The 11,403-nt window shown below is 42.4% G+C and overlaps 2 protein-coding genes and 1 long non-coding RNA gene across 4 annotated transcripts in view; 1 reads left to right on the forward strand and 2 right to left on the reverse strand.

Moving 5' to 3' along the window:
* Window positions 1-111: 111 nt before the first annotated feature.
* klf1 (Kruppel like factor 1 (erythroid)) lies at window positions 112-4,379 on the reverse strand. Its single transcript, XM_077015340.1, has 3 exons — window positions 4,033-4,379; window positions 2,580-3,348; window positions 112-2,322 (listed from the first exon to the last, which is right to left on the reverse strand). The coding sequence occupies exons 1-3, from the start codon at window positions 4,105-4,107 to the stop codon at window positions 2,147-2,149; spliced, it is 1,020 nt and encodes a 339-aa protein (XP_076871455.1). The 5' UTR covers window positions 4,108-4,379; the 3' UTR covers window positions 112-2,146.
* LOC143521880 (uncharacterized) overlaps window positions 3,299-11,403 on the forward strand; it is a 13,207-nt gene continuing 5,102 nt past the window's right edge. The window contains exons 1-3 of one of the 2 annotated variants that reach the window (XM_077015339.1): window positions 3,299-3,409; window positions 9,722-10,009; window positions 11,134-11,403. The exon at window positions 11,134-11,403 is cut by the window's right edge and continues 48 nt beyond it. In XM_077015339.1, coding sequence (XP_076871454.1) covers window positions 9,877-10,009; window positions 11,134-11,403 — 403 coding nt within the window. In that variant the 5' untranslated portion in view covers window positions 3,299-3,409; window positions 9,722-9,876. Of the gene's footprint in view, window positions 3,410-9,015; window positions 9,465-9,721; window positions 10,010-11,133 lie in introns of those variants that run through there. The other variant, XM_077015338.1, reaches the window with a different exon arrangement.
* LOC143521882 (uncharacterized) lies at window positions 9,720-10,597 on the reverse strand. Its single transcript, XR_013132866.1, has 2 exons — window positions 10,468-10,597; window positions 9,720-10,087 (listed from the first exon to the last, which is right to left on the reverse strand). It is a non-coding gene; the product is annotated as an uncharacterized LOC143521882 (long non-coding RNA).

The following is an 11,403-nucleotide window of genomic DNA, read 5'->3' on the forward strand; positions in this document are numbered from 1 at the left end:
GTGTGCACCACTGCCCCCTAGTAATCACTTGTGTGTGTTCTAACTGCACAGATGGGTAAATGCGGAGGACAAATTTTGATTGCGGTGAAAAATCACAATTGACAAATATGGCACATTTCACATTTTCATTTTATTTCATAAAGATTTTGTTTGTGTGATTTATTGCCAAACATTGTGAATCTGTCACTAGGCAATGTGTAGTACTTTGAACAAACAGAATTTTATCCAAAACATGGCTTTGGCTTTTCAAAATTTTATTCACTGTTTCTTTTGTTTACATTTGACATTTTATTTATTGGAATCATGGGAAATTAAAAATTGGACAAATTTAGAGTAATTTCTATGGAAAGTAAAGGAATCAAAAATCTGAATGCGCAGTGTCCAAAGAAAGTAATATGTCCACATCTTCTAATCACATGACCCAGACTTGTCACACAGACCTCATCGTGCATTATGGGTAGGCTATCTAAATTTCAGGCTTTTTGTGAGATCTTTATGTTATTCTTAGTTATGTATCCTTTGGTTTCTTTCTTTCTGTTGGTAAATTGTTTCATTCAGACTAAACATTTGCAGTCCCATGGTCTTCTGTTCGTGAAGAATAAGTACTACATATCGTCACTTGTAGTAATGTTAATTTTATTAAGGCAGTTTCAGATAAATATTTTAAAATGCAAAATTTACAAAACTATGTTAAAATAATAAAAAATTGTAGATGCAAGACTATTACAAATTTTTTCCCATAACTATGTAACTTTTTCATAAACAGATTCAATTTATTACTTTGCACTTACATTCAGAACCCGGTAATTGGGAAATACAGCGGATGGTAGTAATGACACTCCCATAAGTATACATTTAGAAATCCCTACAGCAACCCTCACTTTTTCCCACATTTTCCCATGTTTTGTTCAGAACATTGGCTGGATTAAAATTTACATGTCAGTGGCACAGCTGAGATATATGTGGGTATTTACATTTACATTTATGGCATTTGGCAGACGCCCTTATCCAGAGCGACTTACATTTTTATCTCATTTTTATACAAGTGAGCAATTGAGGGTTAAGGGCCTTGCTCAGGGGCACCTCAGTCATGGCCTCAGGTCTGGGGATCGAACCCACGACCTTCCGGTCACAAGACCAGTTCCCTAACCACCAGGCCATGACTGCCCTACGGTATATTCTCTGTAATTGTACAAAAGCTCACTTGAGATGGTATGTACATCATGGTGAGCATCATGGTAATAAATCCAACATTTGGGACACTATGTGGAATATTACAGCAATGGGAATGTTTCTATAACCTCTATTCCACCCTGTACCCACTGCAAAATGCTGAGTTTAGCACTTAGTTTTGAATAGGTTATTATAGGTGTGTGTGTGTGAGGGGAATGGGGTGGGGTCGGGGTGTTGGACGTGGGAGTGTGTGTGGGAGGTTGGGGGTGTGCATGCATGCGTGTGTGTGTGTGCGTGTGAGGGGGATGGGCTGGGGTCAGGGTGTTGGAGGTGGGCATGCGTGTGTGTGGGTGGTTGGGTGTATGTGTGTGTGTGTGTGTGTGTGTGTGTGTGGGTGGTTGGGGGTGTACATGCATGCATGTGTGTGTGTTTTGCCAGCTCCAGAGCTGAGTGTGTTCTCTCTCTCTCACTTCTGCACCATTGTTTTTGCTCTTCCTTAGCTCCCCCTGCTGCACAAAAATGGAAGGACAAATGAAGTTTTTAAAACAGCTATTTTATATATTTTTTTAAAGTGGAATGTGGTAAATAAGGTCTCTAAAGCTTCTACACCTTAGAGTGTTTCAAGAGATTTTAAAATTTGATCAAATGTGCATCTTGTGTAGATCTTTTGTTATATTCATGTAATTTCTCACCCTATCTTAGATGTCAGTTATAGTATTGTTAGTGTGTGTGTGTGTGTGTGTGTGTGTGTGTGTGTGTATATGTGAAGTGTGTACACAAGAGTATGTTAGTGTTGTATTAGATACACAAGATGTATGTGCATACACACATTTGTGTATGTGATATAAAGATTGTTTGTGTGTGTGTGTATGTATGTATGTGTGCACGTGTGTGAAAGAGAGAGAGAGTGAGATAGAGAGAGAGAGAGAGAGAGAGAGAGAGAGAGAGAGAGAGAGAGAGAGAGAGAGAGAGATTAGGTGTGTCTCTTCATATGCAGGGCCAGGTGGTCAGACCGGCTAAAGGCTCTCTGGCACAGCCCGCACTCATAAGGTTTCAGTCCCGTGTGTTTACGGTAGTGACGTGTTAACTCATCAGAACGAGCAAACTTCCAACCACAGCCTTCCCAGTTACAGTGGTATGGCTTCTCTCCTGCACAGAGTGTTGAGGGAAGAGAGAGACAGAGAGAGTGAGAGAGAAAGAGAGGGAGAGAGAGAGAGAGAGTAAGAGAGAGAGAGAAATATTATAACAGCTCCTCCTTCCGCATACATGTCATGTGTACAAATGTAATCATAGAATTGATTTAAGGAGACTACTGCAATTTCATTAGTCTACTGAAACATTGAAAGCAAGAAGCAAAAATAAATATTCAGCATTTTCCCATAATTCATGGAGAGCTGGGAGTTCACCTGTGTGTGTGCGTAGGTGTGCTTTCAGGTGGGAACTCTTGGTGTAGGTCTTGTGGCAGCCGGGGTAATCACAGCTGTGCACGGCAGCCCTCCTCTTCACCGTGGATCTGCGGCTACGTTTCCCTTCAGGCCCAGCAGGGGGTGCCGTAGGTTCAGGAAGCATGCCGTGTGGAGGGGGGAAGAGGGCGTAGCTGGCCGGCGAGTTGTAGAGTCTGGGGTGAGCGCAACTCTGGATGAAGTTGTAATGTAGTGGCGGAACTTGAGTCTCCGGCCCCACAGCTGATGTCTGGCCAAATTTGACCTGGGGGAAGTGGGTGACGGGGGCAGGGTGGGGGTAATAGTGGCCAAACTCCCAACGTCTCGCCTTCCCTTCAGCCATCGCATCTCTGCTTAGTGTTGCCTGCTGTGATAGGCTGAGCGTGTCGGGGGGATTAAGGTGCTGGAAACCTTTCTCCTGTTGCCCTGTGGTGTAGCCGTCGCCGTAGAGATCAGGGACGGACAAACAGTCGTTGCAAGGCGGTGGCTCACTACTCTGCCCCCCCCCATCCTGAACCTGCTCCTGCTGCAGGGGGTGCTGGGAAACGTACTGCTGGCTGTTGGTTTGATCAGGGGACAGATTGCCCCATTCAGACAACAAGAACTCCACATCCCAGCATGCCTCATTGTGGTGTTGCTGAGAGGCATCTGTGTGGTCGGTGCTCTGAGAGACACACGTAGGTCTCTCAGCGGGCGGGGGCAGGCTCATGGTGCAGTCCTCCAACCTCCACATCTTGGACACGAAGTGATGGACATAAGACATAAGACTCATCACCTCATGAGATAGCCAAGCAGTAAGAATCCAATGTTTGTTTACTGATTTTTTGTTTTTTAGTCTACGATTATTTGGGGTTGATTTTATAGCATAACACAGAGGTCACTACATTACATCAGCTAAAAAGCCATTCAGTACAACTGATGACTGTACATAACTGATAACACAATCAGATCAGAATTCTACACACAAATAAACCCAAGCAGATTGCGGGTATTTTGTGTGTTGCCACTGATGACGTTTGCTGTAACCCTTTGCCACTACTGGTCAGTAATTGTATATTTGTCAGTAATTGTGTATTTGTCAGTAATTGTGCATTTTTTGTGCTCTTCTGATAGTGCTCTAACATGCAGGACCGTGCTATACATGTATTAACCTTGTAATTACCATTCCTCATTATCTCATTAGAGCACACATCCCCTCCCCCTCGCTCTCTCACTCTCTCCCTCCCTTCTCTATGAGGAGGTTCTTTTATACAGCCACAATTTAAAAATGAGGACAATTAATTAGTAATTTATTTAGCTCAATAATGTAGAATAATAACGATATCCCATTGTAAATAAACAGGATGCTCGTGGGCACGGCAGACACCCTCAGGGGCCCGAGATGTGAGCAGAGGTGTATTTCAGAAAGCAGACCTACCGCCATGGCGTCCACGGAGCTGCAGAAGTTTGAGAAGGAGCTGAAAGATGGCAAAGCAGCCTGAGTCACAGCCATCCGCTAACCAGGGCCTCCACGCCAGGTCCACTCGACCACGCACTTGTCCTTTAAGCGCGGAGATGCTGGGCTGCTCTCTGGAATGACATGTACCTCAGGATCTCAGTGCTTGTAGTTCCTCCAGTGGATCTTTGTAATTTCTGTAGTTTGTACAGGTATAAAGCAGGTCAGGTTGTCAGTTATGTTGCAGTGTGTGTTTCAGCCAGGCGGTCCCAGTCTCCCTCCCTCTCTCTCAGACTGAATCTCCCCTCTACCCCCCACTCACCCTCTCACTATCAGCTGTAAACTTGACTTTAAGTCCTTCAGTGTTCAGTTGTGAGCTGTAGGGAGGGGCTGCGATGTGTGCGTGTGTGTGCGCATGCATGGATGCGCGGGTGCGTGTGTGTGTGTGGACGTGTTTGTGTGTGATGTCCGACTTGCATGTCAGCTGTCATAGTGTACAGTGAGCTGCAGAAATCGAACTCAGAACCCGAACTGGGCCCAGCAGAACCTGCAGCAGACCTTTCACTAACAAAGAAATAATTCAACGGAAAGGACGGTGAAATATCACTTTATTACCTGAAGGTTTTTAACCTTTTTATGAGTAAAACTCTATTTGCTCAGTCATGTGATGCTTATACTAAATTCCACAAGGAGTAAGAAAACAAGCCTATAAATGGCCCCTTAAACGTCAGCCTGGGTCTCCTAATCAAACAACTCAGTTAACAGTCCCATTATGAGATTATTATGTGAAATATTATTCTAAAAGGATAATAAGTAATAACTGTTTTCCTTATTATATAGGACTGTTCTCTTCTGGTTATGTTTATTCCTGGACAGTAGTCTTAGCAGTAGTGGTTGGAAGAGCAGTAGTTTTATGGTCAATGGTGGGTACAGCAGTAGTGTTTCACGGTATTTTGAGGGAAAATTCTGAGAAGTTGAGTGTCGTGAAGGTGATTGTAAGGATGAGATTATCAGCACCGTTCGGCTAGTGTATGGCCTACTGTCCCACCACAGATAACCCAGTTGAGCTCCTTAGTGCTTGTCTCGCAGATAAACACACACATGTACAGAGAAAGAGAGAGAGGGAAAGAGAGAGAGAGTTACAAAAGGTTTTAGAAACCTTTAGTCTTCAGATTAGTTAGCAGTTGCTGAAGCTTCAGTTTGTGGTTCCTACCAATAAATATTCTATGGACTTTTTAGAGGAACTGCAGGCTAGGACATTACTGCAGAACTAAAGAACACTACTGCAAGACTCTAGAACACTACTGCAGTACACTCAAGAACATTCCTGTAGAACCACATAATTACTGCAGTACACTCAAGAACATTCCTGTAGAACCACATAATTACTGCAGTACACTCAAGAACATTCCTGTAGAATCACATAATTACTGCAGAACTCAAGAACATTCCTGTAGAACCACATAATTACTGCAGTACACTCAAGAACATTCCTGTAGAATCACATAATTACTGCAGAACTCAAGAACATTCCTGTAGAACCACATAATTACTGCAGAACTCAAGAACATTCCTGTAGAATCACATAATTACTGCAGAACTCAAGAACATTCCTGTAGAAACACATAATTACTGCAGAACTAAAGAACACTACTGCAAGACTCTAGAACACTACTGCAGTACACTCAAGAACATTCCTGTAGAATCACATAATTACTGCAGTACACTCAAGAACATTCCTGTAGAACCACATAATTACTGCAGAACTCAAGAACATTCCTGTAGAACCACATAATTACTGCAGTACACTCAAGAACATTCCTGTAGAATCACATAATTACTGCAGAACTCAAGAACATTCCTGTAGAAACACATAATTACTGCAGAACTAAAGAACACTACTGCAAGACTCTAGAACACTACTGCAGTACACTCAAGAACATTCCTGTAGAATCACATAATTACTGCAGTACACTCAAGAACATTCCTGTAGAACCACATAATTACTGCAGTACACTCAAGAACATTCCTGTAGAACCACATAATTACTGCAGAACTCAAGAACATTCCTGTAGAACCACATAATTACTGCAGTACACTCAAGAACATTCCTGTAGAACCACATAATTACTGCAGAACTCAAGAACATTCCTGTAGAACCACATAATTACTGCAGTACACTCAAGAACATTCCTGTAGAAACACATAATTACTGCAGTACACTCAAGAACATTCCTGTAGAAACACATAATTACTGCAGAACTCAAGAACATTCCTGTAGAAACACATAATTACTGCAGAACTCAAGAACATTCCTGTAGAAACACATAATTACTGCAGTACACTCAAGAACATTCCTGTAGAACCACATAATTACTGTAGAACTCAAGAACATTCCTGTAGAATCACATAATTACTGCAGAACTCAAGAACATTCCTGTAGAATCACATAATTACTGTAGAACTCAAGAACATTCCTGTAGAATCACATAATTACTGCAGAACTCAAGAACATTCCTGTGGAATCACATAATTACTGTAGAACTCAAGAACATTCCTGTATAACTCCACATAAATATTGCAGAACTCAAGAACATTCCTGTAGAACTCCAGATAATTAGCAGGGGTCGGGAACCTTTTTGGCTGAGAAAAAATATTAACATGTATTTCTGTGAGAGCCATACAATATTTTTAACACTGAATACAACTAGCTTAAATTATTAAGTTAGACCAACAATTGTTGAGTAGCCTATAATAGGAAGAAGAAGAAGAAGAAGACGACTCAATTCATGTGGGCTACCGCATTTTCCTATTAAAAGTAGAGTTTTTGTGCTGAACACTCCCGAAGGAACCCTGAAGAACAGCAAGATAGATGTATGGATTAAAATGCATGAGAATGTTTTATATTTTGAAATTTAGTGGCTTCTGTAATGTTTTTTCTTTAAAATGTTAGGGGATTTATTCATTACTTATCGTGTTAGGAAACATCGTGTCAGCTCAGATTTATCTGCAAGCCAGATGCAGTCATCAAAAGTGCCACATTGGGCTCGTGAGCCATAGGTTCCCGACCCCTGCTATAGAGACTTATGGTAGGTTGGCTTTCACCTTGATGTCAGTAGGGGGCAAGGTAACAACGTAAGACCCAAAGCGTCACATGCAGTGTTTGGTTTAAAATTCTCTGATATTGTACGGTGTGTGTGTGTGTGTGCCTTCAGAACTGCCTTATTCCTCTGTGGCATAGATTCAACAAGTTACTGAAAACATTCCTCAGAGGGTCTGGTCCATATTGACATGATAGCGCTACGGCGTTGCTACAGATTTGTCGACTGCACATCCATGATGCGATTCTCCCATTCCACCACATCCCAAAGGTGCTCTACTGGTTTGAGATCTGGTGACTGTGGAGGCCATTTGAGTACAGTGAACTCATTGTCGTATTCAAGACACCAGTCTGAGATGATTCGTGCTTTATGACACGGTGCGTTATCCTGCTGGAAGTATCCATCAGAAGATGGGTACACTGTGGTCATAAAGGGATGGACACGGTCAGCAACAATACTCAGATTGGCTGTGGCATTGACATGATGCTCAATTGGTACTAATGGGTCCAAAGTGTGCCGAGAAAATATCTCCTACACCATTGCACCACCACCACCAGCCTGAACCGTTGTTACAAGGCAGGATGGATCCATGCTTTCATGTTGTTGATGCCAAATTCTGACCACACCACTCAAATTTCCCAGCAGAAATCGAGACTCATCAGACCAGGCTACATATTTCCAGTCTTCTATTGTCAAATTTTGGTGAGCTTCAGTTTCCTGTTCTTAGCTGACAGGAGTGGCACCCAGTGTGGTCTTCTGCTACTGTAGCCCATCTGCCTCAAGGTTCGACGTGTTGGGCATTCAGAGATGCTATTCTGCATGCCTTGGTTGTAACGACTGGTTGAGTTACTGTTGCCATTCTATCAGCTCGAACCAGTCTGACCATTCTCCTCTGACCTTTGGCATCAACAAGATATTTGCGCACACAGAACTGTTGCTCACTGGATATTTTCTCTTTTTCTGACCATTCTCTGGAAACCCTAGAGATGGTTGTGGATGAAAATCCCAGTAGATCAGCAGTTTCTGAAATACTCAGACCAGCCCATCTGGCACCAACAACCATGCCACATTCAAAGTCACTTAGATCACTTTCTTCCCCGTTCTGATGCTCGATTTGAACTGCAGCAGATCGTCTTGGCCATGTCTACATGCCTAAATGCATTGAGTTGCTGCCATGTGATTGGCTGATTTGACATTTGCATTAATGAGCAGTTGGACAGGTGTACCTATATTAAAGTGGCTGGTGAGTGTACATATTCAACAGATGTCACCATCTGGTATTAGATCCAGCTAATTCCATTTGTTTATTCTCATACTCTTTCTGTTATGAACGTTTTTACAGATTTTTATAGTAGTAGTAGAAACAGGACTTGAAGCCAACACTACCACTGTAATGTACCGCCTGGTTAGAAACCAATACATGAGGTTTTGTAAATCTAACCACAGGTCACATGATTGAGTCTATGTTCATATTACTGAAGCTATTTGTAATCCTAATTGTACTGAATTCATTCAGGTTGCTGTAAGAATATAAGCCCGATAGGCTGAAACCAAGCAGTTGGCAGCTTTTAAAGTTAGCATAATTGGCTATTAAAATCTTAAATATTTACCTCTAATGTGTAAAGGAATCCCCTGTGTTCTTGGCAACAGATGTGTTTTTAATAAACAATGGCATGTTTAACAAAGCACTAATGCTGTCGCTATATATAGTACTTTAAATATTCTTAAAATAATATACAAGGTTTTTGGGTAACACTTTGTATTTTACAGACTCTTCATAGTAATGTATATTTAATAGTATATTTATTTTGTTAATTACACTGTATACTAAGTAAAATAACATAAGAAAAAATTATACCCTATCTTTACTATAGTGTAAAACAACAAGGTACAGACTTTTGAGCTCTTATTAGTTATTGAGCATATTGTATAATTAATGGTTTAGTGTCGTATGGCATGTAATATTCCTTCTGACTGGTAGTAGGAGGATGATATGTGAAAAAGGGAAGGATGTGGTTTAGGAAACAGCTTTACCACATTTGTACGATTCTTATTTACATGGGAGGAAGTTTGCTCACAAAAGGTTGTCTTCAGTGTGTCAGAGGGAGGTCTTAACACTGTGTGATCCATCAGTACCGGTCTCTTTGTTCATATTTGCCCTTCCTCTGTCTTCCTCACACCCTCACACACATCCTTTAATACATACGCATCCACACAAGCACGCAGTCTCGGATTGAAATCTGAGCACCGAACATCCTTCTCTCGGAGTGTCGTTTCTGCTCATGTTACCTGCTCTTATTTTGTGTGTGTGGGGTAAGTGGCTAGACTTGCTTGTTATATTCCAAAATGGAAAAATATGATTTGCTGTTTATAAAACAAAATCTAACGTCAAGTCAGTGAGCGGAAGTTCGGATATACTCTACATTAGCAAACATTAGTATAAAAATAAATAAGTCAACAATAAGTAAACCCTTGTTTATTAGGGAACTGGGAATTCTTTTACTTGTAACGTTTTTGAAGCTTCTTTTTATTCATCCTCCTGTTAACTGCTCTTGTTTCTTGGTGTGCAGCAGTGGGCGTGTCAGGCTCCTCTGGGTCTGCTCTGGCTCCGGACCTGGTGCAGGTGTCGGGGGGAGGCTCCACCGTGACCCTGCAGTGCCGCGCTCCACCTGGCCACTCGGGCCTCCTCTTTCAGCTCTACCACGTTCAGGAGCTGGTCGACTCCATGCGATACAACACACCCCAGCAGCAGGCTGAGTTTGTGCTCCAGGGCAGTGCAGCGGAGTCGGGGAGCCTGTACTGCTGTCAGTATGACAACAGCATGTTCAGCCCCTACACCACCATCAAAGCCCCATCACGTAAGTAGGAGATGTTTGTATGGAGCTGGGCTTCCTCCGTGCTCAAGGACTTGATTTGGGTTGTTCCTTTACTTTCAGCTAATGGACAATAGAATGGAATGGAATCAGTTTATTGTCACTTTACAAGTACAATGAAATTAAGTTGCATCTTTCAGTATCTTTCATGCTTGTACACTGAAAAAAAAGTACATTCAGTGCAAAAATACAAACAGGAGAATAAAAAAAAGGTCACAGCCTAAATTATGTGTCAACGAAAACGATCAAAGAGACTCTTATCTCTAGATGCGCTATGCCTATTGTAGAAGGCACTTTAGATAGTTCAGGTAGTTTATCAACTTTGACGAGACTGTGATCTGGTAGCACCATTGTCAATGGTGCGTGGCTGGCTGGAGTTTGATAAGGTTGCTGTTGTGGGTGAAAAGAGACTTATAGTTGTGAGCAGACGAGTGAGCACTCACCTTCTGGTGCTCAGTGATGGTGCAGCAGGATGACATCACCTTACATTTTGGGTCTAGCAAACACAGGCTGCCCATTTACATGAACTCTAACCCAGTAAGCAGCCATGCTTCCTTCTAGGCATATTCAATTGTTTTAGAACATTTTATAAGTTGCAATGCTATTGCTAAATCAGAGATTAAGTCTGAGATTAAGACATCTCTTTCTCTTTCACGCCACACTGCAATTTCACATCCTCTTTATCACACTTTCAGTTATATGTGTAATGACGTTCAGTGCCTATTTGTTTTATAACTGCAACCTGAATTGATATCTGCATTTGCTTTCATTTAGTTCAGCTTGGCTATATTGTTATTACATATAAGAAGGCTTTAGTGACAGTTACAAGAGGAACTGCATTCTCTTTTAAGATCGTCTCTACATCCGGCCTGACGGTTACAGCCTAACCATTGAAACTACCAAATTCCTCCACCCACCCACTACCTCAGTACCACACAGACACCTCAGTACTTCTGCCTCTGTCAGACTACCTTCGATATCTTTCACTCATTTTCTCATTCTCTTTCACATTATCCTTGTACCCCCCCCCCCCCCCCCCCCCAAAATCTTTCTACACCAACATAGTGCTATCCATAATCTTACTTGTCTCTTGCTCTGTCTCACTCTAGACTCCATCATGCCCCCAGGGCCTCCCCGTCTCTCAGTGGAGCCCCCTGCTGGCCATATCCTGCCTGGTCAGGTACTGTTGTTCCAATGCCATGCTCCGCCCACCTCTACATCTCCTGTGTCATTTTTGCTGCTGAGGCAGCTAAATGACCCAGCTGCACCACAGAGACAAGTGGTGCACCAGTCCACCTCGCCCTTGTTCTGGGTGGGTCCGGTGGGTCAGGGCGAAGAGGGCATTTACTTTTGCCTCTACAGAATTGCCATGCAGAGGG

The sequence above is a fragment of the Brachyhypopomus gauderio genome, chromosome 8 (assembly GCF_052324685.1).
Source record: "Brachyhypopomus gauderio isolate BG-103 chromosome 8, BGAUD_0.2, whole genome shotgun sequence".
Classification (NCBI taxonomy): Eukaryota; Metazoa; Chordata; class Actinopteri; order Gymnotiformes; family Hypopomidae; genus Brachyhypopomus; species Brachyhypopomus gauderio.